This window comes from Pseudopodoces humilis, chromosome 2, assembly GCF_049639895.1.
Source record: "Pseudopodoces humilis isolate 2021_Gansu_Grassland_sample_001 chromosome 2, ASM4963989v1, whole genome shotgun sequence".
Lineage (NCBI taxonomy): Eukaryota > Metazoa > Chordata > Aves > Passeriformes > Paridae > Pseudopodoces > Pseudopodoces humilis.
In genome coordinates this window covers 2,805,889-2,832,479 of record NC_142201.1, presented here as the reverse complement: position 1 = coordinate 2,832,479, position 26,591 = coordinate 2,805,889, and the positions used below count along the sequence as shown (strand labels likewise).

The window sequence follows — 26,591 nt, the reverse complement described above, 5'->3', positions numbered from 1 at the left end:
AGGGCTCATTTTCCCCTGGAATCATTCTGTGCAGAACTCCCACAAATAAATACTCAATGAAAAGTCACTTGTATCCTCAGCCTCCAAAGCATCACAGCCTTGCCATAATTTCATGTCAGTCACTTCAAAATGTGCCACATCAACAACTAAAAATATTTGCTTTGTTATAACTGTAGAATAGATGGATTTGCCATAGTTTGGAAAGCTGAGGCAGCACAGAGGCTGGTAATTCCTTTTCTGTATAGATTTATAAATACAGTCACTAATTGTGCTACATTTTAGGGGAGTTTGTAGAAAATTCTCCTGAATTTTTACTAGCAGTGTTTATAGACTCTTGAAGATAAGTGATTAAAAATGAGCTTGTGAAGTGTCAGAAATGCCAAACAGTAAATATTTTTTTAAGTATGCAAATATTTGCATGCATTGATTCCTATATTTTGACATATAATGATAAAGCATTAATGTGAGGAATACATTATATAAAACCACAATAATCACCAAGTTTCCCTAACATCTTCATGACCTTCCAAAATCCAGCATGTGTAAACTTTGTTAAATTAGTAGTGATGCAGTTTGACATATAAATGGTTTGGGAGATTTGGATAAAAATCATTAACTTTGGCACTTGAGGTTTTTTGTTCAGTTGATTTTTGAGGGTTTTTTTGTTTGCTTTTTTTTAAAAAAAAATGTATACACAGATTCATATCTCTTAAGGTTTTTCTGTTAGGCTTCATTTCACCTGCTTTCAGACATCTGTAATGTCTGCATTTAAACTGTTAATCTGAAGGTCCTTTTGGAGAATTCCAGAATCACTGAGGTGGGAAGAGCCCTCCAGGACCATCCAGTGCCACCCCAGCCCCAGCAGCATCACCCCAAACCCTGTCCCCAAGGGCCACATCCAGACTCCTCTGGGACAATTCCAGGGACTCCAAACCTCCCTGGGCAGCTCATCCCAAGGCCTGACCGCTCTTCCAGGGAAATTTTCTTTCCCAATCTCCACCCTGAGCCTCCCCTGGTGCCATTTGAGACCATTTCTCCTCCCTTCCCTTAGAGCCCGGCTGTCCCCTCCTGGCAGGGACTTGTGCAGAGCCACAAGGGCCCCCTGAGCTCCTTTGCTCCAGGCTGAGCCCCTTTCCCAGCTCCTCTCCTCATCAGATTTGTGTTCCAGCCCCTTCCTCAGCTCCATTCCCTTCTCTGGACATGTTCCAGCACCTCAGTGCCCTCTTTTCTTGAAGTGAGGGAGTCTTTTTTATTTGAAATGAGGTAGTTTCCTCCTCCAGTGGAAGGGAACCGGACATTTTTAAGGGCAAAAATAACCTCAGCTGAAAGCAGTTGATGCAAACAACCCAGGAAACACCATTCCTACAGAGCACATCCTCCTGATTCCCTGCACAGATGCTCTGGGAGGGGTTTTTCCCCGGGTTTTTCCCACCTGCAGGGGTGGGAGGCCTTTGGGAGGAGGGCAGGGTTGTCCCGGGGCGGTGGCCTTGGAGAAGCGGAGCTGTCCAGCACCTCCAGCTCCTCAGGGCACGGCTGCTGCTCCAAGAGGGGACAGGAGGAACCTTTGACCATTCCTCCAGCAAACATTTCCCTGCTCCACAGCTGCTCCCAGCATCGCTTTTGAAGCCTCCCAGTTGGCGGGGGCTCGGGGGGCACCGCGCGTGGCTGACATCATCCACAAATGTTCAACACAAGGGGAGCCGGGCCGGCGGAAGCTCGGCTTTGAGAGATGCTCTTGGAAGGCTGCAGCCTTCAAAGCTGGCTCCCGAGCCCTGCCCTGTGATACACGGCCTTTGTTTTGCATAAATGTTTGTTTTAATGAGGTAGCGCAATGCAGATCGTCCAAATCAAAAACATGTGATGCACCCTAGGCAAGAGAAAGGCAATAACTACACAGATTTTTGAGGAGGGCTAGTCATACCACAGGCTACCATTATAACTGAAAAAACAACAAGAATTTTAATATAGCTGTCTGGCCAAATATATTAATTTAAATTGAATGGCTTTTTTCTGATATTATAGCTGTGAGGCACAATGTTCTACTGGCAGGCATCTTCAAAACCTTTTCTAGAAGATTTGCTTCAAATTATTTCTGTGCACCAGATCTTGATGGTATGTGCATTTGGGAGTCTGACCAAAGGAAAAAAAAAAAGAGCTTTTGATTAAATCAATGACCTTTCCTGGAGGTTGAATAAAATAGAGTTTGTAATACAAAAAGCTGCCTCCTCCAACAGTGTTTTCTTCAAAACATTTACTCTGAGCTCTCCTCCATTAACTTTGCCCTAAGTTTTTCACAAATGTTTGTATCCTTGTGCCAGCACAGAAATAGTCTTTCCCACCAGGAAATCCTTTAAAATAAATTTTAGTAATTTCCATGATTATTTCCCTGACTAATTTGCTGAACACCAGTTTCCATTCTTTGCCAGAGAATCTTGTTGTGTTTCTCCAAAACCTGGCAAAACTGGTTTCCCTCAGCTAATTGGATCTCTTGGCAGACTAGAGACATTTTCCTTCTTGTTTGGAGAAGAAAAGTGAAATCATTTCTTAATTCTTTTCTGAATTAATTTCACTTGATAATGAATAGCATCAACTTATCCTGGCAAATATCTTTGTACTTGGTAATTATTCCATGAAGCGAAACTCTGGGAAGCCACTGAAGCTGAGAACAACGTGGAACATCCTTCCCCAGTGGTTGATGTTCATGAAACTTGAGTCTCACAAGGAGACCAACACCTTGTAGAATATTAGGATGCCTGTTATTAGATTATTACGAAGCCATCAGAAATTTCACCAAAAGAGAGGCTCAATAACAGCTCCTGTGTGGAGCTGGTGGAGGATAAACTTCACTTTTGTTCTCACCTGTGTGGTTTCATTTTCACTTGGGTTGGGACAACCCACAGACAGGCCTGGCAGAGCTTGGAGGGGCCTCTTAGTATTTCTTCTCGCACTGTCAGGGGTGGATATTGGTTCTCTGCAGCCCAAGTTGTCTTTGAGAGCAAAATAAAAACCGAAGTGACCCTTTTAGGGAGCATACTTCTGTTTTGTTTTTTTGGGTGGTGGTTTTTTGGGGTTTTTTTGGCTTGTGGATGTTGGATACACCATAAATCACAGAATGCCAGAATGGGTTGGGTGGGAAGGGACCTTAAATCCCATCCAGTGCCACCCCAGCCATGGCAGGGACAGCTCCCACTGTCCCAGGTGCTCCCAATGTCCAGCCTGGCCTTGGGCACTGCCAGGGATCCAGGGGCAGCCCCAGCTGCTCTGGCAATTCCATCCCAGCCCCTGCCCACCCTGCCAGGGAACAATTCCTGCCCAAGATCCCATCAGCCCTTCTCTCCTTCATCTTAAGGCCATTCTCTAATTAGCGATACCCTAATGACTATTTCCTGTTTTCTTTTCCAATTTTTGATGAATTTGTCTACTTACCTGAATGTTTGTCTGAATTTCCAGCTCTAACACTGGAGTTTTTCTTCTGAATACATGCACTTGATTACTTGAAGTTCAGAATTTTGCAGGTCTCAGTGCTCTGGTTCAACTGACCAAGGTGGTGTTCAATCAAAGGTTGGACTTGATCGTGTAGATTTTTTTCCCAGCCTTAATGATCCTTTGATTCCATGTCCAAGCCCGCATTGAATTTGAGCATTTCCTAGAAAAAAAAAACAAACCAAAAGACATGTAATTTATAAGCCTGGCTCTTACGAAAAAGAGATTGATTTTTCTTTTATCTGTTCCCCCAGCTGTAATTCTCCCAGGGCTGGACCTGGAGAGGTGCTGGTTCCCCAGGACCTTGGGCGGGAGATCACTTTTCTGCTAGTCCTGCTCCTCGTTTTCTGGGAACTTTCTGTATAATAATTAATATTTCATTACCTCCCCATCTGAGATTTTTATTTCTTCCACTGATTCCTGCAGTTCCATGTATTTCTACCTGCATTTACCTACAAGTCTTGGATGCAGGAAGTAGCAAAAGCACATGCTTGACTTTGAGGATAAGGTTTAAATTCACCAAATATAATGGCATTTGAGCATCTGCTTAGAGTGAAATCTAAAATTAAATGTCCTTCCTGAATAAGGATGTTCTCCTGAGTCAGCTCATGCATGCAGTGCCTTAGAATAGGCCCTGGCTGTCCCCTGAGTGTGTCAGACACGCCGGATGCTCTCAGAAGTGGTTAATCTGATGAAAGAATTCATCTCCGAGTCATAAAGAAACCACAAGTTTCCTTCACTTTCAGTCTGCTGCTTTGATATCGTTGGTCAGCAGTTCTCCTCAAGAACCATCCCCCAGTGAAGTCCCATCCCTAATGATCTGTTTTATGCAGCCTGATTTACCCACTGCATAAAGGGGTTTGTCAACCTTGTTGTATCCTCTGCATTTCCTTCCTTGGATATTCTAAATATCTGGGGAAGGAGGCTCTCTCTTGCCATGTCTTGCCCAGGGAATCTCCTTGTGATTGAAGCCTGAAATAACACAGTGATCAGAGCATGAATTTATGTGTATCATTTCCATAAGGTACTTTAATGCATGAGATTAATTTTAATCTGGAGGTCTTCCAATTTAAAAATGGTCGAATAACTTTAAATAAATAAATTTTTTTAAAGTGTAGGAAGAAAGGCACCCCACTCAATAAGAAAATTAACCTTAGGAAGAAAATCTCTCCAATAAACCTTCACCTGTAGCAGCTGAACATTTTCTTAAGAGCTGAACACACAAAAATAATCTCTGTAATTGAAGATTCAGTTGTTTCGAGTTCTTTTGTACAGTCTTTAAATTAATAACATAAATTGCCACATATGATTTTGGATATTCATGGGGCACAAAGTTCTGTGGTTTGGTATAGGAAGCTTGAAAATGCAATGTTTTCCAACCTCACTTGAACTTACTCCTATCATTTTATTTGTTATCCCCTGCAATTTTATTTTTTTTTTTAAAGCACAATTTCTGGAATGACAGCTGAGTAACATCAGCTTGCTTTTTTGCATTTTTTTATATTCCTGTTAGAAGCTCAAGCCAGAAAAATACCCCAATTCCTGGCAGTTGATGAGAACCACCGACTCTGATTTTTGACTCTGCAGTTTTATGGTTCTGTGTCAAATGAGGCATTCCAAATTCTTTCCTCGTGGAGAGAGCTGTGTGGCTGGCAGTGTCTCGATGGACTTGCTTGGATCCTGCTTGTGATGTTGGCAGATGCTTTGGTTCTGCACATGCTTGGCTTGAACAAAGCCTGCACAAGCTCAGCTTGGAGAGGAATGCTTTATAACTTTATAACTTTATTCCTTTGTGCTGTTGATATTCCAATGGCAAACGAAGGTTCCCTGACCCCCAGACCTGGGGCTGCCGGTGTGCAGGACCCGGGGTAAGTTTGGGATTGAAGGTTCTGGTTCAGGAAAGTGTCTGAGAAAGAGTCCTATTGTAGTTCTGGTGTTTGCAATTCCCTCTGTCCCACTTCTCACAGGAGAACTGAGGAGCAAATGAGATGTTGAGCTCTGGAGGGAGGTACTGAGTGGTGAACCTTCTCCTGGCACTGCTGTGTTGGAAGTTCAGGGATGCAGATGATCCCAGTGCTGAGCCTGAGCATGTCCTGGGCTACTGTGGGCAAAGGACTGGGGGTTCCCTCCTTGAAAAGTTTGAGAATCATCCTCTTCCTTTGCTTTCACAAGTGCCCTGAAAACCAAGTGTGGAAACCACTTCAAAATACCTGCTCAGGGGAATGCCTGGTGTTTCCAAAGCCTGCTGTTGTTTTTATTCAGGCCAAAACGACCCAGCAAGTTTGTCCTGAGCTAACAAATGTCTTCAGCTGTCCCCAAAACCACATTCTTTGGGAAATAACTGCATTGCCCATAAATAAATACTGAGCTGTGATGGAAGAGATACAGAATGGAGAGGGCTTCTGGAAAGTCTGGAACCTTGGAGGGGAAGGAGCTCTGTGTTTGAGTGTTCAGGTGTTAAACCACCTGGCCACCCTAAATACCTGTGGTTAGTTGCCAAAATAGGCTGATGTGCTGGGAAACTCCTGAGGCAGTCCTGGCTCTCTGTCAGTACTGGCTCAGGGTGGAAGGTTGATATTCCACATCAGGCAAGAAAGTCCAGGTTTTCTGAAATTTTTCTGCATTTTTTTCACCTGCTGTTTAAATCACCTGAAGCTCTGATGACGCTGACAAATCTCACAGGTGACTGACTCACACTGGACATACAAACCTGTGCCTGTGGGGTGTGAAGGAACATAACCAGCCTTAGTAACAGCTACAATGAAACATCTCATAAAAAGTGAAAATTTAAAAAAATAGCACCCCAAACCTGTGAAACCACATCCATAAATTTGTTCCTTATATTTTATGTAGCCTTCACTGAACTCGGTGAGAACATAGTGTTGTGTAAAGATAAGCCAGCTGTGAGTATTTGCAGGACTGGAGTTCACGTCTGTGGTGTTATTTTCAAACCCAAAATGAGATCATTAAAAAGAAATCCAACAGTTACAGTCACCAAGTGACACATCACAGGTACCAGTAGTGTCCTTTGTTGAACCTAAGAACTGAAAAGCTATGAAATATTATCACTTAACTAAAACATAAATCTTGGTTACTTGAAAGTCTAAGGAAAATTTTCTGCTTTTGTTTTCCTGAACTCTTTTTCTTTTTCCTTTTTTTTTTAAAGGCCAGATCATAAAAATGAAATGACAGTGGCATGAATAACATTTTTTCGGCCCTCCCATCATGACCTGTTTTCCACTTACAAAACAAAATAGTTTGGGTTGAGAGAGATCTTAAATCCCATCCCAGCCCTGCCATGGCAGGGACAGCTCCCACTGTCCCAGGTGCTCCCAGCCCCAGTGTCCAGCCTGGCCTTGGGCACTGCCAGGGATCCAGGGGCAGCCCCAGCTGCTCTGGCAATTCCATCCCAGCCCCTGCCCACCCTGCCAGGGAACAATTCCTGCCCAAGATCCCAAGATCCAGCCCTGCCCTCTGCCACTGGCAGCCATTCCCTGGCTCCTGGCCCTGCAGCCCTTGGCAATTGTCTCTCTCCAGCTTTCCTGGGGCTCCTTCAGGCCCTGCAAGGCCACCCTGAGCTCAGCCCAAAGCTTCTCCTGGCCAGGCTGAACAATCCAAATTCTCCCATCTTTTCCTCATGTCTTGGTTGTTAAAATAGAATTGTGTAGGATGCTGGTTGCAACTTCATGGGGGAAAAGAGGATCACTCCTCCATGAAGAGCCTCAAATCTGACTGGAGGGACAGTTTGGGACAGGCTTTCCTCAAGGACATCCTGTCCAGATTTCCATTATTCCTTCTGGGGAAATGCAGTAGGAATTTAGATCCAGGAGTCTCTTCTGTAGACCAGTCACCATCCTGCAGTGTGAGAAATTCTGGGCTAATTCTGAAGTGAGTAAAATCAAGTGATTCAAAGTCAGGTCCAGACAGGATAATTTAAAAATCCACCTTTCAGTTGAAAATAGAGATGCAGACATACCTTGCAGGTCACTGCCATGAAAATTCTGGCATTTTCTAGGGCCAGGCCACAAAGACAGGTCCTGTCAGAGTAAGTGCCCCATTCCATGGAATAATGCTGCATACAGAATTTAATTCCTGTTCTACTGGATCCCAGCTAATTGTGAGTGGTTGTTGGGAAAGTCACGGCCCACCAGGGTAATTCAACACACATGTTGTAGCAAGCTTTTCACACATGTCTGGCAAGCCTCTCACAGTAGGAGAAGGCTTTAGGGATTCTTTCCCCAGCCTTAAATCGTGCATTAAATCCTATCAATTATTGGTTCCCTCCCTGTTTCCACTTCTGCTCATTTTTTGTTATTGGGCAGAGCTTTTTGTGCCTTGTAACATGATTAACTTCGAGACCTCTGAAACTCAGAATTTCCAGTTTGCAGAAAACGGTGATATTGTGTCATTTTGATGAATTCCCAGTGGGCTGAAACTTCACTCCCATCAGAGCAAAAGCAGTTTTGCCATTCATGTCAGTGGAAGCAGGACATTGTCTTTATTTTCATTTTTATATATTTATTTCTTGATACTATATTCTTATTCTATACATATTTCTTAAAACACTATATGACCTACAAAGTGTTTGAGATACGAGTAAAAAGGTTGTGATGATTATGACAAATCTGAGTTTGATTTAACTTGGAAATTAACTATATTCAGTATTCTTTTTCTAAATGCCCACAGTTTTTATCCATTAAAGTAAATGAGTCGTCCCCAGGAGAAAATACTTTGGTTTATCGTTGCCAAGTCCTTTGATTTCACTGTAGTACTTTAAAGATAATAATCTCATTTTCCTATATGCTGTTGGAAATAATCTTTCTCCAGACATAGGTTTGAAAATACAGAAATCAGATCAGGTAGGACTTAAAGTGGAATTTCTTGTGTGTTTGGAATAGTTGGTATTTGACACCAGGCCTTACAGGTCCAATGTGATCATTATTTTTAATTTAATTTTGTAACTGTTATAAAACCATGTAGCTAAGGAGTGTTAGTTAACAGTGATTTTTTTCCTTTTTTTTTTTACTTCACATGGCATATGGTATTAGTGGGTCTTAGCAAGAGACAGACATATCAGACAGTTATCAGAAATGTGTGAATTTTACCGTATTTTTGGTCACACAACCTGGTCTTGGGAATATTCCTAGAAGATGTAACATCACATTTCCCAAATGTCTAATTTCTAATGAGTTTTTTGAATCTTAGGGCAAAATAGAGAATTTCCCTTTGGTGGAGGGCAGCTGAGTGGCAAAAGTGATTGACACTGAGGAGAAGGATTGATGTGGAATCCATTTTTTGTCATTTCTCTTAAACTACATTGTCTTATTAAACTACACCTGAGTTCATAATTAGCATTAAGGTGTTTCACAGTCCTGAGGGTTTCTGTTTGTGTCTGCTGGAGCGGGGATGGGGTTATCCCTCAGTAAGGACACCTCAAGGTGCCCAAAGAGTGGCAGATCTCAGTTTTTAAGAATGATCTGGATTAGCCCTGGTCTTTCAAAGAGTGGCAGATCTCAGTTTTTAAGAATGATCTGGATTAGCCCTGGTCTTTCAGGGTCACTGAGTTTCAAACACAGATATTCCACATCTGTTTCTTGTTCACAGCCACTAACAAAGAAGTACAATATCGAGGGAGTCCCAAACAGCAGAGTGTGAGAGACACTTTAATAGGTTCCATTCTTGATGAAAATCTTGGAGCAGCCTTACTAATACGGGGTGGAAATCCAATATTCCAGACATATTTGCTGTGTGCAGTGGCCATCAATCCAGGGATGAGAGGACTTTGAAGGACACTGCCCAATAACCACTTCAAACCATTGTATAGTTCAGTTAAAATTACCTAAAAACATTTGGAAGGAAGTGAGGGAAAATGTTGGCCTTTGCCCTCAAGGTTGCTTCTTTTTTCCTTGCAAAGAAGTAAAGAAGTTGCTTTTTTTTGGAAGTATTTTTGTTTGATGCTTTGTTTTGTTTTGGGGTTTTTTTGTGTGTGTGTCCTGAGTTATCATTGTCACTTAACCAACTTAAATTTAGCATCAAACATAGATCAAATAGGTTTTCGTATCAGTGGCAACTTTGAGCTGAAAATTTCAGTGCACTTTAATTCATCAATTAATGAATCAATCCTCACAGTGCCCCTTTGGTATTTGCTGGTACAACTTGATATTTCAGAGGTGGAAAATTAAGGAAGGAAAGTTTAGGAGACATTCATCTCACAAAAAAGTTATCCAAAAGCTGGGAAGAGCAGAAGTTCCCTTTGTAGGGAACAGAAAAGAAATATTTTAAAGGTGCAATTCATCTCATCTTTTTCAAGTAGCAGTTGTAGATGAGATTGAACAAAATTATGAAGGTAGTTGTGTTGGGAATTGCAGAAATTTTGGAGAACTAGGGTAGTTCTGACCCATACATTTAAAATCCTTGAAGTCTGATGAAATTAATCCCACTTCAGCAGAAAGGAATTCAATTCCCTGTTTGCAAATGAGTGCCAGCACTTCCCTGTTATGAAGGACATGCATTGATTGTTGAAAATAATTCCAGTGTCATCTAAACAGAGCTTCTGTTTCATTTCCCAGCTCTGTGGTGCTTGTTTTATGTAGTCACTCTAGCTGCTCTCCAGAAAAGGTGGGCAAACAGGTGTGTAGCCACAAAAAATATTTTGGCTGGTAAAATTTTAAATATCTTGGATCACAGATAAGAGTTGGTAAATGAAGTATTTTGATTTTCACTTCGAAAACTTCAGGCGTTTCTTTTCTGTAAAGGTTTTTCCGTGGGAAAACAACCCATTCTTGGCTGCTGTTGCTTCATGAAGTAATGTTCAATAAAAAAGGTGTCCCCAAATCAGGTTCTCTCTCGTGTTTTCTGCCAGGGAGTGAATTCATTGTGAGAGGAAGAAAGGTGGGGATGGGGGAAAAGTCATGAAGGGATTGATGGTCCACGTGGTTTGGAGCAGCTGAAGGGAAGCAAAAGTGGGAATGCACTAAGGACAACCAGCCCTGAGAGCAGGGTGCAGAGTGATGGGGGGTGCCAGGGCAGCAGGAAAAAAAAAATATCCATTTTTAAAGTATTCTTTTTACTGAAAGGTGTCAGTGCTGACTTGGGAAAGAGCTGTTCCTTGCCTGGTGTGGAGGATGCTCCTTTCCAGGGGCAGGGAGCACCATCTAGTGACCACAGGGCTGCCCACAGGGCAGGGAACAGGGAAAGGCGTGGGGACACTTCCCTGCTCCTCCTCTGTGCTGCAAGGCCTGGCAGGAAGGGAATTGGGAGGCACAACAGCTTGGAAGCGGTGCTGGAGGAGAGGATGCTTTTTGTGGGATGCAAGTTGTGCCGTCCCCGTGATCAGGTAGTGATAATTATTTTAGTGACGTGGCTTTATGGGTTGCTGGGTTTTGGGGAATGCACTGACTCACTCACAGTGCCTTCCTCCTGGAGCTGACCTCCACAATTCCAGCTGTGGGTTAAGGGGTGTGAGCCCATCCCAGAGCTGGATCCCGTTTTTCCCAGGATGGAGTTTGTCCTGTGCCCTCAGACCTGGTGCTGCATCAAAGCCACTCAGGCATGGAAGGAAGAGGTCCCTGCAGCAGCCCCAAAGGCACAGCATTCCTGGGGTCAGGGGGTCTGGGGAGCAGAGCCCATCATCCCTGAGCTGCTGATCCTGCAGTCCCTCGGGCACCTTCTGCAATTCTGTTCTCTCCTCAGCACGGTTCTGAGTGCCTGAGTTCTCTGTTTCACCATCAAAACCCTGATTGTGAGACCTTCCTTTGTGGTGAGGGGAGATTTTACCCCTCTGTGAGCAGATTCACTGCTATTTTCATCAGAGACCATGAAAAACCCCAGAAAACTGGGAATTGAAAGGAGACAATCCAGCTGAAGGGCTTGGTAAGAGTGTACTTGACCCTCCCTCACACACCAAACTGATGTTGGGAGCTGCATTTAAACACAATGCTGAATTTTTTGAGAGGGTTAAGGCCTTTACAAATGTCTCTTCGTGTATCATGAAGTAGCAGTAATTTGCTTGAACTTCTAAAATCTGCTTCCAAAACCTGCAGTGCAAATCCTGTTATTGTGCACCAGGTTTTGGGTTTTTTTTATTAGTAGCCTGGTTCTACCTAGAGGAGAACCTCCTTTTTACCTGGAAGGTTGGCAAGAGGAGCAAAACTCACTTCTTTTCTCTGCTGTCTTTGCTTTTAACACCCACAGCTGCAGACACTGTAGTATCCATACCAAGCACAACATAAAGGTGAATGTGTCTCCAGTTTTCCAGCTGTTCACCCAAAGATTTTTGTACAAAGATTTTTGTTAAAGGGATGAATGTCCCGTTATAACCACAGCAGAATGTGTCTGTAATCTGGTCAGCCCAGAGCAGAGTTCTTGCTTTACCTCCCAGACAGCAAGAATGATTACAGATCTATTTACACAGGGAATATTGCAATGTATTTCCTTCAGATTTCATACAGTCATGGAATGCTTTGGATTGGAAGGGATCTGAAAGATCTAAAGATTCCAACCCCCTGCCATGGCAGGGACACCTCCCACTGTCCCAGGAGCTCCCAATGTCCAGCCTGGCCTTGGGCACTGCCAGGGATCCAGGGGCAGCCCCAGCTGCTCTGGCAATTCCATCCCAGCCCCTGCCCACCCTGCCAGGGAACAATTCCTGCCCAAGATCCCATCTAAACCTACTCTCAGTTTGAAGCCATCCCCCCTTGTCCTGTCACTCCATGCCTTTGTGACAAGTCCCTCGCACCTGAACCGGTATAAAACACATTTTAGGTGTCTAGTACACACACACTGAGCATATTTCTAGTACATCCTAGAAAGGATGCAACAAGCAAAACAACTTTTTTATTTGAAATTTCACCTTCCTCTTTTAGGACTCAGTCTGATCACTTTTTTTTGCATGATAAAACCAGATCTTCAGGTCTGTCCGTGTTGGTTTGAGCAGGCTTAGATCAGCCTAGATCGGATCCTTCATCTCCAGTTTGGAAAGATCCTCTCTAAAGAGGGAACTCATGAGTCCTGAAGATAGAAAACACTTCAAGCAGAGTTTAAGGGTATTCAGGAAAGAGTTTAATCACAGCTGTGACTTTAAAGCATGTGCAACTCCTTGCTTTGATCAGGACACTTAAGCACATGTTCAGTGTTAACACATGCTGGGGAATTTTGCTGCTCCGTAGTTTCCAGATGCAGGCTGGAGGCAGGAGAATATTCCAGCTGAAAGGAGCCAGGGTGATGAGCTTCAGAGAGAAATTAGAGGGGAGCATTAGGTGACTTGTGTGGGTTTTTTGCCATGTTTTCATTCTGTTTGTTGACCAAGTTTTTCAAGCTCACAGAGCGTTGTTTCAGACAATAACACAGAGTTCCCTAACATAACTAAAGCATTTTTTCTTTCTACTTAACTTTAAAAAAAAAAAAATCAGAAAAGAGAAAAATAGTAGAAGTGTTTGTACTCTTTTTTTTTCTTTTGCAACTGGATGATGGTGATTTGATAACCCAATATTTTCCTTGCCTCACAATACCAAGGCTCTGCTTGCAATTGGATTGGACTCAGCATAAGCACTCAGAAATCTGCCTGTGGGTATTAGTTTGAAAGTCAAATAAACTTCATTGGATTCTTTGGCACAGAATGTGTGCCAGTTTAAAATGGCAAAATCCTTACTGGGCTGTGGGCTCTGTAGAACTTATATAACAATAAAAGAGCTCAGCAGTGCTCCTTATGCTTCCAAAATCCCTGTGTAAACCAAGAGGTTTGTGTATATGGAGGTGGGATGGAGAAGAATCATTACTAAAAACTGCTTGTGAATGAATTTGTTAGATCCTCTCCACTGGGGAGCTGGAACTGATACTTGCAACCTCTTGATATATTGGAGGAAAACCCAAAATTTCAGGGGCTTAACTGGAGTGGAAGTCACCCAACTGAAACATTATACAATGCTTTGAAATTTCAAGAGAAAGGTTCTAATCTTTTGGCTGTCTTGCTCATTGTTTGGAGATGAAAAGGGAGGAAATCAACATCCCCATGAAATACAATTACTATAAATTGCTTTCTTTTCATACTGTTCATAATGAAAATAGGAAAGTTACCTACTCTGCAGGAGCGCTGTAATTTGGTGGATGTAGACTGCAAGAGCGCATTCAGCAGTGCAACACTGCATTTCTATATGAACCAGATAGTGGAGAATATAAAATATTCTATAGCAGTGCTGGCTCCAGATTGCTCTGAAGCCATGAAAAATCATCTTTACAGTGGAAGAAACTTGAGCTTCTTAAAGTGAACTCTAAAACCCAACTGATCATATGCAGGGAGTTGTTCCTGTGTCCCAAATATTGGATTTGAGGATCTTGGAGCTCTTTCCCACCTTAGTGATTCTGTTTGTCACTGTTGCATCCAGGGATTCCCAGCTCTGTGGTCCCCATGGGACACCTGGAAATGAGAATTTCCTGGGTCTGGCAGGGCCATTCCCATGAGCAGGGGAGGGTGGATGAGATGAGCCTTTGCTCTGCCTTGCTTTGGGGGAGCAGCACGTGCAGGACCAATGAGTGAGGGATTCTGTGTGCACCTCTGCAAAAATTTCACCTTTCTTGGGTCAGGATAGGAGGGGAAAAGAGAACTGGAACTTTCTGCTGTGTGTTGAATGCCAGCAGTCATCACCAGCTACAGAACAACACTCCCATTTCCTTCTTTATTTTTTTTTTTCCTAAGGAGCAGGAGAAGGGAGAGGGTGAGGTCATCTGCTTCCACTAAATAATGCTGCAACCACCCATTTACTACTTCTTGTTCTTTTTATCGTACCAGAGTCCCAGGTCAGAGAGCAGGACCTTACCACAGCTGGGATTATCTTCCAGGCAACCTGTCCGTGGTTGGGTGTTGTCATAGAGAACAATGAGAAATTATAAACCTGTTAGAGTAGGACCAGCATTTTAATTATTTTTTTTTTTAAAATAATAAATTCTGACTTGTTATAATTTTTCCCTCCATTTTTATGGGTTGTATTTTCAAGCTTTCCTCTTCAGGCTGAAAGCTCATAATCTCTTGAAACCAGGAATTGTATATTTTATGAAAACATAGGAAACTGTGAGGTTCCTAAGTGTGAAAGGATTGTGCCAGCACTGGAACCTCAGTGGAATGACCTGGCTGTGGAAGCACTTTGCCTTTCTTAAAATTTCTTTACAATTTTGTTTTTTTAAAGTTCAGGTCTCTTATACAAAGGCCTGGGACAGGGACAGTGTTCTGTTTGCACAGCTGGGAATTCTGGGGTGCCCCATGACTGCCAAGTGCTCTGAAAGCAAAAATAAGAAATATAAATAAATAAAAAAATAAATAAAAATATAACACTGAATAAAAAATGGCCATCACACTCTAACCAGGAAGGGAAGTGCCAGTGAAACCATCTCATTTCCATTCATGGATAGAGCTGTGAATTAAGGGGAAAAAATGGAAGATTTAAGACTGTTCTTGGTGTTCAGGGATCTGCTTTTGAAGTTTTATGTCTTTTTGTGACTTCCTCTCCTCAGTTAGAAAGAGACATCAAAAAGAAATTATTGTGTCCAACCTATTTGCTTCTTCTCTAAGGGAAAAAAAAAAGTGCTAAATCAGATAGGCTGGAAAGTGTCAATAGCTCAGGAATGCAGGAATGAGGTTAATGGACAAATATAGACGTGGTGTAAGCAGGGCCAGACCTCATTAACATATTTGGAGTTACACCCATTTATACCCAGCCTGGCTTTGGCCCTGGATCAGCAATTCCCCAGTGAACAGCCTGCATCAAACCACTGCTGAATTTGGCCCATTTCATCTGACATCTGCATCCTGCCTCGAAGTGGCCTGTCACACTTACTGCACATCAGATCACACCTGCCCAGGCGGCCACGGGCAATTGACTTTTTTTTTTAAAAAAAAAAACAACCAACAAACCAACCAAAAAAAACCCCAAAAAACAACAACAACAAAAAATTTTTAAAAATTCAGTCACATATCATCAAGAAAAACAACATTGTTTTAGGACTCTTATCTCTTCACTCCCAAATATCCTGTTTCTTCGAGCTGCGGTGGCCAGGACCAATAGAAACCTCTTCCTGCCATTGGCTGACTTCATTTCCCAGAGTTAGCACAATCTCATCCGCTCTAAACAACCTCATCAAAACTTCTTTCTGGTCAGAGCGAAGCAATAATTATTATTAGCAATTATTAGCGATCAATAATCTTGATCACATTATGGCAAGCACTATTAAGGTAAGGAGGGGGTACCTTTTTTGGTTGGAATTTTTTCCTCACTGGCGTGTTCTTTGGTTTCCTTTATCAACCTAGATAAGTTAGAATTGGGCAACACCCCCACTGCCACAATAGAGGACAACAAGATTTCCTTTGTACTGCCTAGTAAATTTCCTTTTTCCTACTCCAACCATCCGCAAGGCTTAAAAACTTCAAACTCGGAAAAAAAATTGGGTTTTTTAAATTCACTGTTCAGTGGTGTGGATTGCATAGGCGAAGCCCTTTTGTGAGAGCTTCTGAAATTTCTTGTAGGTATCCCTCGGACAACTTGGATGTGTTTGTGGACTGCCATGATGGGAGAGGGTGTGCACTGGAAGGAAAAAACGGGTTCCTAAGGGCGCTAAACCTTTTGGATACTTTGAAATGTTTCTCTTGCGGATGGGGACACAAATTTTAGCGAGCGGGAAGGAGAGGCACCGGTTCTTGTTTCTCTCATGCAGGTGTTAATTATGTGCTTTTCTAGAAACTCTGAATTTTAAACTTGGGACCTTTCTGGATGTTATTTTAACGGTGGTGGGAAGATCTCACAGGCGTGTTCTTTTTTCTGTTTTAATTTTTTTGGACAATAAAAATCTCTTCTTGCTGCATAACTCGATCTCGGTGCATGGTTTGTTGGTTTTGGTTTGGTTTGTTTTTTTTTTTTAAAGAATGGCATTGCTGGGTTTTTTTGGGCTGTGTCACTTAGTTGAATAAATCTGTCTATCTAGTTTTTGTTTCTTGGGACAGCAGTTACCAATAGAGCAATAGCTGTGATTAATTGCAGAAGGTAACGGTAATTAAGCGCTTTGTGAGAGTGAAACTAATTTTACATAAAGAGCACGGGCAGGGAGGACTCTGTGGTGTTGTTCTATCAGGTTTGGGATGAAGGTATTGACGGATTCAGGACTGAGGTGTTTGTTTTCTTCGTGGCATTGTCTGTTTCTGTACTTTTGTAATTATGTCAGAGATTTAATGAGGGATATGGAATAGCCTGGCCGTTGGCTACATAGGGCTGCAGTTGAATTTTTCAGTAAATTCTGCTCCAGTGTTTCCATTTTAGAGATCATTTGGTGCTTTTTGTTAGGGGTTTTGGGACCCTGACAGTCTTGCCCGAGGGCAGTGTGAATAAAAAGTCTAATGAAGCTTTTGTTTTTGTGATCACTGATGTTTTCATGGGGCTATCAATAGAGACATAGATCTGACTCTCCTCTGCATTGCTGGCCAGCAGCTGTTAAATGCTAAGTAGCTCCTGAAACTGAATTCCCTTTGGTTTTGCCGTGCATTTCAGAGCACACAGGACATGACAGGCACTTAGTGAAAATCTTGAGTTTCAGGGATTCAAGTTTTGGCTAAAAGCAAGGCTGTGTACTGAGGTTTTAATGGTGGGTTTGCTTCTATTAATCAGAATATTGATACTAATTTTATTTTGCAAAAATAATGGCACCCATGAGATCGGATGCTGTTTCCATTTTAGATAATTCCAATTACTTATTTCCTTTATGTTTCATATTGACTGAATTTTAATAGGATAGAAGATTGTTAAATGATACCTAATTTTTATTATTTGACTTCCACCTTACACTTAAGAGAACTGTTTAAAATAGCCTGGTAATGCAGTGTACTCAGCAAAATGGAAAAGTGTCCAATTCTCTCTCCTCATCTGGAGTGTGAATCTTGCAAGAGGTCTCAGGCAACCCAAAATGCTGAGGATTTTGCTGCCCAGGGTGCTGGGAAGGCCCTACATGCTTTAGCAAGAATTTTATTTATGCAAGTGCAAAATGTGAAATGACTGGGAAGAAATGACAGGTGCTTTGTACTCGAGGTGCAGGAAATGTGCTCTGACACGGGGCTGAGATGGTCCAAAGATTTTCAATTCCTCTTCTATAGGGACTGGATAAAGAAGTCTTTTAACTGAAGGGTTTTGAAAATAAAGAAATTACATTTGAAGGCCAGGCAGGTGTTTGTTTAGCTTTTGCTAAACAGTTATATTTATATATATATATATATATTTAATATAATGGTTTGTGTTGTCTGCTGACAAGTAGCCCAGCTATCCCAGTTTGCTTGAGGGAGGTGGAGAGCCTTATCTGGGATCTCTGGGAATTCGGTGTATTCTTTAGGGAAGCTGTGGAATCATTAAATTTCAGAACTGGGATGAGCATGGCTCTGTATTTGTTCCTAACTGGGCAGAGACTTCTCGGAACCTACACCCGTGCAAAGGTGACCTTCCTTCCAGTCAGGGTGTCTGATTCATCCTTTCCCTCTCAGACAGACCCCTGGGACATGGGGCTCGGCAGGAATCGGGCAGGAATCTGGGAAATTTGGGGAGGCAAACCCTGCTGGGAGGGTTTGGGTGCTGGGTTTGATGTCCTGAGCGTGGTTTTTCCCAGGGCATCACTCTCTCCTCACCCTCTGCCATTCCTTTTTCCCTGGGAGGGGGGAAGCTTTAGGTTTCTCCTGAAGAGGAGGAGGAGGAGGAGGAGGAGGAGGAGGATGAGACAGCAGCACCTTTTTCCCAGGCGCTGACATAGATAATAATATTTAATAATAAAATATTAATAATTAATAAAATAATATTAATCCTGACTTCCCCACTGGACCATCCTTGCCCAGGCCAGGGATTTCTCCCTTGGATGGGGAGAGGTCAGCGCAAAAAGGTGCCTCCCCAGCCAGGATTTTAGGTTGATATTTCATATCCCAATAGCTGGTGCACACTCAGCTGAGCTCTCTCTTACTTTTTTTGGCATTTTGAAGAATAAAATGTGGTTTTTCAAGTGGGAAAATTCTCCTTAGAGTGAAGGTTTCAGCGCTGAGAGGTTTCCCTCTGGCTCAGGCGGTGTCTGACAGCTCTGCCATGGCACAGCTGTGCAGAGCATTGAATCTGAACATTATCAAATAAATGAAATTATTTATATTTACCAGTCACACTACTGTAAATACAATATTAGAACATATCTGACTTAGGCATCAGTCTTCTGTTTGTGTTTTGACTTTTTTTTTTTAAAGAATCAACAAAAACTATTTAAGTGCTACCTTGGGTTGAAGTAAAAATAATTATCCTGGAAGTCATTTTGGTGTTTTTTCTCATTATCCATCCCATAGTGGACAAAAGAATATTAAATAGAAAAGTACAGCTAGAATTCTAATTCCTTGCCATGTTCAAGCCTTGCTGTTTCTCTCTTTGCCTGCCAGTGCCATTATGCTTATTCTTAGAAAAACTCTTCACTAAATTGACTTTATAATTATTTCTTTATTATACTTGTGGATATTTCTTTTATTTTAACCTACACCTTGATATGCTCACATCCTCTCTTTATTACTATTTTTTCAAGTGATGTTCATATGGAATCTGATTTCAGGGAGAAGAAGTCTGTGTATTTGATAAAGGACAGGAGAATCTTTGTGGTTTCTGAGGCTTGAGGGTGTGGATGCACTGATTAAAGCAGAATATAAGGGGCAAGATTAATTTTTTTTCGAGGAATATTGCTCTGGGTTTGTCTCTGCAGAATTACTTTTCTCTCACTTTCTTTTAGAAGCTCCAAGTAGTCACTTCAGTCCACTCTGAAAGCTGGAGACAGTTAAGAAATAAATCTGTTCTTGGCATATGGAAATGTTTAAGGCTTTGTTTAGAGGATTGCATCTGCACTGAGTCCAGCAGAGCTGACACAGTAATTTGTACTTTCGTTCCTTGCATTTAAACAATTATAAAGATTATTATCTCTTTTTTTTTTCTTTTCTTTTTTTCCCCCTCATCTCAGTTAGCAGCTGGTCCAATGACATATTTAACTTTCAGCCTGTGAATGCTTCCCTTGGCTTTGGTGATTTTTCACCTTTAAAGGTGAGCACACACCTGAGTGATGTGGTGAGCCAGAGGCAGCAACAGAGCCCTAAAGCACTTACCTGATCCACTAATCCAAACTTCCCATTCATTTCATGAAGGTTTTGTCCCAATAAAGGCAGGAGAATCAGAGTAGAATTATTTCCAGGTAAAGCAGTATTTCTGACTCAAACACAAATGTGGGATTTCAAGGCAGAAATGAGCAGAAGTTATTTTGTGTTGTTTTCTTCTGTTTTTAATCAGCAGTCATTTAACTCGATTTGGTTTGTGTCTTCATATGCCAAAATGAAGTGAAATATAAGGATTTTGCTTTCTAGAATTAAGTCCCCAGGCAAGGAACAACAGCTGGAAAATGCATATGTTTGACTGTCTGAGTTTGTTGGTTTGTTTGTTTTTCCTGAACAAGAACTACATTATCCCTTAACAAAATGTTTTTCAGCAAGTTCCCCCGTGTTACAAAAGGCCTTTCAGAAATAATGTTCAAAGAAACAAGTGCTCTTGGAGAATGACTTGCTGAAAGATAAACACAGAAGCAGTTTTGAAAAATCTGAGTGCCAAAAATGATACTTATTTACCAAGCAATGCTTTATAATTCAATAAAAATATATAATGCTGTTTACTCAGGAAGAAGTAGCCTTTATAATACAAGTTCCTAAATCAAGCCAAGAGAATTACTGAGAAAATCAGGAAAAAAGAAAAAAAAAAAAATTTGATTTTGTATCACTTGTATTATGAATTTTAACAAAATAAGGGTGATACATTAGAAAACATGACAGTGCCAAACCTTGTCAGGGTAAGTCATTCATTGACTGTAATGTGATTTTTATCAGATCCATCTTGGAAAAATTAATTTCTTTGGATAGAGAATTACACAGTCACCCTCCTGTCCTTGATATACATACATATATATATATATATGTACACACATATATTTTATATATATTTGTGTATTACAGAAGAAGTTTTTGCACTGAAAATATCAATAAAGACAGGAAAACTTATGTGAAAAAGGTATCAGTCCTTTCCTTAAAAAATGGATGTGTCTTTGTGGTTGGAGGGGTTGTTTTAAATGTTGTAGCCAAGTCTGCCTGAGGTTGGAGAATGCTGTGTCCCTCAGTTTATTCCTTCTCCCTTAGAGGGACTGTATAATCCTGTAAATAAAACAGTGAACAGAGGGAGAAGTTTTAAGAAATCTGGTGAGGTTTGGCTTGCAAATGTTACCTCTCTCCTTGAAATGTAGGCACTCGGTTACCAATTTTTATTATGCACAGAGGAAGATTGGGCATTTCTTTCAGGAAAGGGATATTAGTGGCTAATAAATAAAATTAATGATGGTTCTTAATAACTGCGGTGTATGAACCAGCAATTGCCTCTTCTGGTAATTACCATTATCAAATTTGTTACAAAGTAAAATGAATGAAGTGACAATTTTTTGTCGTAAGAATTTGTCATTGAACATCAAAAGTTAAAGAAGAACTATGAGTAACAGTGAATTTCTTTCCAAGGGCTAGACTGAGGGACTCAGAGTGGCCAAGGGAAATGATCTTTTGGGAATTCTGAGTGGAAGGAATGCCTAGGATGTGATGTGTTCCCCTTGCAATGCTGTTTATTTGCGGTGTGTATCTCCAGCCGTGGGTGGGAAGTGGTGTCACCAGGCTGGCGTGACCTTGTCACCCTGGGAGAGGAGCTGACTTGCTTAGTCAAAGGTGTGCGCTGCCAACAGATGACAGGGACTGGCTTTATGCAAATACCTGCAGGAAGGGGTGGATCCCAATTTTCGGGAAGTGGCAGGACTCTTAAAAGCTACCTGCCTGATTTAACAGGGATGAGAGAGTGGCAGACAAAGACACAGTACCACAAGTGGAGAAAAAAACCCCCAGGAGACTGGAAATGCTTTGTTTGACAAATCCCTAATTACAGCAAGGAGCAGCACCTTAATTCTACGTGGAAGGTTTTGCATAACTGCAGGAGGTTTTTTTAAAACTCAGTTCTTCAGAGCTGAAAAACATCTTTTTTTAGACTCTCTGTTTATTACCTTGATAAACAGCAAAATGCTGCCACAGCAATTACCTTGATGATAAAGGGTCTGTAGACAGATACTTCCTGCCTTCATTTCCTACCCAGATAAGCTGCCAAAATCAGGGACTACCAATACAGGAAATGCTTTCAATAGGAACTTCCTATCTGTTAATATCTAATTCACTGAAAAGATCTAAGCCCTACTTGTTTCATATAAAGGTAGTGCTCTACCTGATGCTATTTAAACACTCAAGCCCCAGTACAATGCATCTGGTGCTGTAATAAATTTCAAATTATTCAAATGCTGTTATCCTGGACTATGAAATACAGGCATTTTTCTCTGCAGTGGTAGGAAAAGTGCCCCTGCATTTTATAAAACTGGGAATCAGGATGCTTCAAAACCCACTGTCATTCTGTCAGATGAAAAACATCCCCCCTCCAACTCCTTGTTGCCTGAATCCTTTCCTCATTTCTGTACATCTCCAAGTAAAATACACATTTCATTAGGTGAAATTGAGGTGGACTTCTCCAACAAATAGTTCAGAGCATGTTCTGGAGATCTTGGAGATTCACGGCCATTTTTTGCAATCCACAGTGCTCTACATACTCAAACAAAATGACTGAAACAGAAATTTTGCTTCACTGTGCTGGGAAATAAAACCATGGCTAACCTGTGTGTTTGAACCTCTGCTAAGGAAAAGAGAAACTCAGAGCAAAGGGAAAGGAAATAAAGACAGAAAACCTCCATTGCTAATCGTGACTTCAGGGGAATTTGTTTCAGGCGCATGAACAGGATGAATGAGGATTTATGAAACCTGGAGTGAAACTGGCCAAAATGAAGTCAACAGTGTGGCTTGACTGGGACCAGGCTTTCACCCAAGTTATTCAGGAGTTCAGCCCAAAATTTCTCTGTTGTTTTGCCAGTGATTCTGCTGGAGTCATTCCAGGTTTCTGCCACTGTGACTGAGATGGGTATTTTGGCCTTTCCCTGCAGAATTGAGAAGTCCTTTGCTGTTGTGGCTTCATTTATATCCCACCTTTTCATCTGGGATGAACAGTCCCACATTCAGTTATCTCCTCAGATTGCTAAATTCGTGTTGTACTCTGTGTCTGGGATCTGAGAATCTGAGGCTGGGAATCTGAGGCTGGATTCACAGGCTGGGAATCTGAGGCTGGTTTCTCAGGCCCTTCCAGAGACCCTGGTGAACACATCCCTTGGAGATTTCTTGGCTGTGGGACAGGAGGGCTGCTCCTGTGAGCACCTGACCCAAACCCCCAGATACTACAGAGGTTTCTGGCAAGCTGGAGGTTGATCATGACAAGTGGCTTTCCCAAGGCCATGGGTGAAGAAGCTTTAGGAAGTTTCCCCTTGGCTTTGGGCTCACAGGGGTGTTGGGGAAATGCACACTTTGTCCTGAAAGCAATGTTCCTTAGATGTGGTTTAGTCAGCTCTTATCTGCTCACATAAATTTTTATTATTGTTAATCTCTGGCGTACTCACAGCAGCTTTCCTCATGCGTCAGGTATTCCCTTGGAAGAGCTCAAAACTGTTGCTTTTCACTAATCAGATCAACTCACTAAAGTGGTGGCCAGAGACATTTTTCACATTATTTCCATGCAGGCATTACCTTTTTAAAAACTTCCCCGCGATTTGTCATCGAGGCATCGTTACCTCTGCTGTTTTCATGGAATTCAGAAACTGATTGTTTAGTCTACGTAAAGGGGGGAAAACGAGGGGGGTCCTGTGCCTTTAATGTTGTTTATAGCGGTTGGACAGAGCTTGTCAGGTGAAGGTTAATTGCTCTCCAGTTAAAGCAGTTCTCTGCACAGATGGGTTATCAGGGCTGAACACTCGTTACAAGATTAATCTCGTTTCCGACAAGACTTCCCTTTCCTCCAACTGATTTTTGCTCAGCCATTGGACCTGTCAGCAGCCGTTAAGAGAAGGGTGGGTTACCTCTGGGATATTAATGCCTGCGAGCAACGAAACAATGCAGAGTGTGTGTCATATCGGTGGGGAACATCTTTAGGAGACAGCACATTTCGGAGCTCTTCTGAAGGTCGAGATTCATAAACAACAGAAACAATCAGGAGTGGTTGTGTTAACCCTCCTTGTGGATACAAACTAGGCTCCTTTATTGCGTCCCTCCTCATCTCTTGTGGACCTGGTTTTTTAGGTCCAAAGGTGTATTTTTGGGGAAAATTTTAGCCAACAAAGCACCCCTGGTGAGATGTGGAACCCAAGATGCTTCTGTCCAGTGGATTGATGGACGAGGCCTTCAGTTCATGCTTAAATGAGAGGCAATAAATCACGGTGTCCACTCAAAGAAATTCAAACTTTGGGAGTTCTGTCTTGGGCTCTAAGCAAACCTGTTGAATTTTCCTCTTTTTTTCCAAGCTGGAGTCATTCGCAGATGGATCCACTGGGCTACAGAGGTATGAGATGGACGTAGAGTGTAAGGAGAACCAGGCACATCGTGTTCTTCGCACAATATTGCCTTTCTAGCCAAGGCTGCAGCAGCTCTGCCAGTCCAGGCCCATCCTGAGCATTTGGATGGACCGAGTTCAAGGAGGCTGCGGCACGAACGCAAAAGTCTCGCAGGAGTTTTTGGGTTTATTTCAGGAGTTCTGATACAACCAAAATAACAAAACTTGGCAGAAAGCTCTGGCTGCCAGGTTTCTGCCACGCAGCTTTAGTCAGTAAATTCCAAAACACTAAACAAGTATTCAAGGCAACAAACAGGGTAGCTCCGATGTTTCCTTCGAGTTTCCTGTCCTGGCTTGGGATCAGCTCCATCCTGTCGATGGTGCTGGGTCTCTTCATTGACTTCTGAGTGAACTTTGAGTCAGGCTGCATTGTCCCAGCCAAGAAATCCAGCTCTGTGGAGGGTCGTGGGCTGCACAGCATTCACGGGATGATTTATTTTTAATTTGTTTTATAAACATGCAACAAAACTATTAAGTTTTATAAAAAACAAGTTTTGTTTAAGCAAAATCTATCTACAAGTTTCTGACAATCTCTTGATTTTCTTTTTTAAATTTTCTTTTAATCATAAAATAGTTTAATAACCTTACTGCTGAATTCTTAGGGTTTCTCATACTAGCGGGATTAAAAATGCATTTTCCTTTGATTTAGAATCCACCGGGTTTAAGGAAATTTACTTGCTCCAGTTATAAAGCTGAAATGAAAGGTAGACAGGAATGTAACCTCTGGATGTCATCCTCTTCAGCAGTGTGCATTCAGAGCCAAAGCAATTCAAGAGAGTGAATTCCATTACTGGTTCTAATAAGATAGGAAAAGTGCATAGTAAATCTTTACAATGCCAGCTAAATCACCGGTGCTTTATGCCAAAGGGGGCAAGTTTAGTAGAAAGTTTTTAAATGGGCCAGGTTGAATAATTTTTAAAAGAAGAGAGTCCCTAAGAGGTTGTTAAATCTCTGCTTAAAGCCTTGAATAAGGATCTTGTTTTTCAAGATGCTGATGGAGTTGAGAGTTCCTGCTGTCTGTGCTCAGTGAGAATTCAGATGGTTTTGAAGAGGGAAGCTTACACACAATTAGGAATTGTTGTTATGGCACTTACCTGATGTGAGAGAAGCCCTCCTTGTCAATAACACCTTTCTAGGAAAAGAAAATTGAAAGTGGTCAGATCTTTTTTTTTTTTTTTTTTTCCAAGGAAAGGTCTTTGTTTAGCAAAATAATGGAATATTTAATGTGAGGGACATGAGGCCCTAGCACAGGGTGCCCAGAGCAGCTGGGGCTGCCCCTGGATCCCTGGCAGTGCCCAAGGCCAGGCTGGACATTGGGAGCACCTGGGACAGTGGGAGGTGTCCCTGCCATGGCAGGGGTGGCACTGGGTGATTTTTAAGGTCCTTCCAATCCAAACCATTCCATGATTCTGTGATGGTTTGGTTTTTTCACTTAGAATGGGAAGCATTCAAAATGAACTACGAATTCCAAAGCTGTTTGTTGGGCAAGTGGGTTGCAGATTTGACAACTGCAACATCTTTTAAAAAAAAAGAATCAAAAAGTCATTTAAATAGATGCTGGGAATACCTTGAGCTAAAGCACAGTCTGTGGAATGTACATGTAAATTACTGACTTTAAACTCATTCTGTGTGAATTTTGTCTCTGCTACAGACCCCAGATCCTTTTCAGTCAGCATGAATGTGAAATCTTACAGAATCACAGAATCATTGAGGATGGACAGGACATCCAAAACAAAGTCCCAGCTGTGCCCGATGCCCACCTTGTCCCCAGCCCAGAGCCCTGAGTGCCACGTCCAGCCCTTCCTTGGGCACCTCCAGGGATGGGCACTGCAAAGCTCCCTGGGCAGCCCCTGCCAAGGCCTGAGCTCCCTTTCCATGGGCAAATTCCTGCTGCTGTCCACCCTGAGCCTCCCCTGGCCCAGCCTGAGGCCGTTCCCTCTCCTCCTGTCCCTGTTCCCTGGCAGCAGAGCCCGACCCCCCCGGCTGTCCCCTCCTGCCAGGGACTTGTGCAGAGCAATCAGGTCTCCCTTATTTTCTGTCTTCAAATTTACTTCTTTTTCTCCACACCTTCATCACATCCTCAATGCAACCTTTTAGGACCCAGACCAAATTCTGTTTCAAATATGCTTCTCTCCCGAGCTTGGGTCGTCATAAAACTGTTTTCCTCTTTTGTAGAATTTTTATTTGGCCTCTGTCTCTCATCTGCTTCTTGGAGGATGCATTTCTCACCAGCTCTCTCCATTTTTATTGGGAATCTTGTGATATTTAGCAACTAAGGGTCAGTCTCTTGAATTATGTGAACATTTGAAATCTTCAGTGTTCACTAACAAAAGTTCTAAAATTTTTACCTTACAAGCCAAGATGCAGACCCAAAACACATTGGGTTTAAGTACTTTTTTTTTTTCTTTTTTTTTTTCCAAGACCTGATCCAAAACTTCCTGGTCTTGTTTCTGGTTTGTAACCTGGGGCTTCTTGTCATCAGGTTAAACCTTATTCCTGAAGGTGTCAAGAAATGAAACTGGC

General features: G+C 42.1%; 1 protein-coding gene across 4 annotated transcripts in view; it reads left to right on the top strand.

Moving 5' to 3' along the window:
• ERG (ETS transcription factor ERG) overlaps nucleotides 1-26,591 on the top strand; it is a 137,768-nt gene that overhangs the window by 61,679 nt on the left and 49,498 nt on the right. Inside the window, exon 1 of one of the 4 annotated variants that reach the window (XM_005526554.3) lies at nucleotides 15,572-15,706. The exons of the other annotated variants lie outside the window; for them this stretch is intronic. Coding sequence (XP_005526611.1) covers nucleotides 15,689-15,706 — 18 coding nt within the window. The 5' untranslated portion in view covers nucleotides 15,572-15,688. Of the gene's footprint in view, nucleotides 1-15,571; nucleotides 15,707-26,591 lie in introns of those variants that run through there. 4 annotated transcript variants of the gene reach the window in all.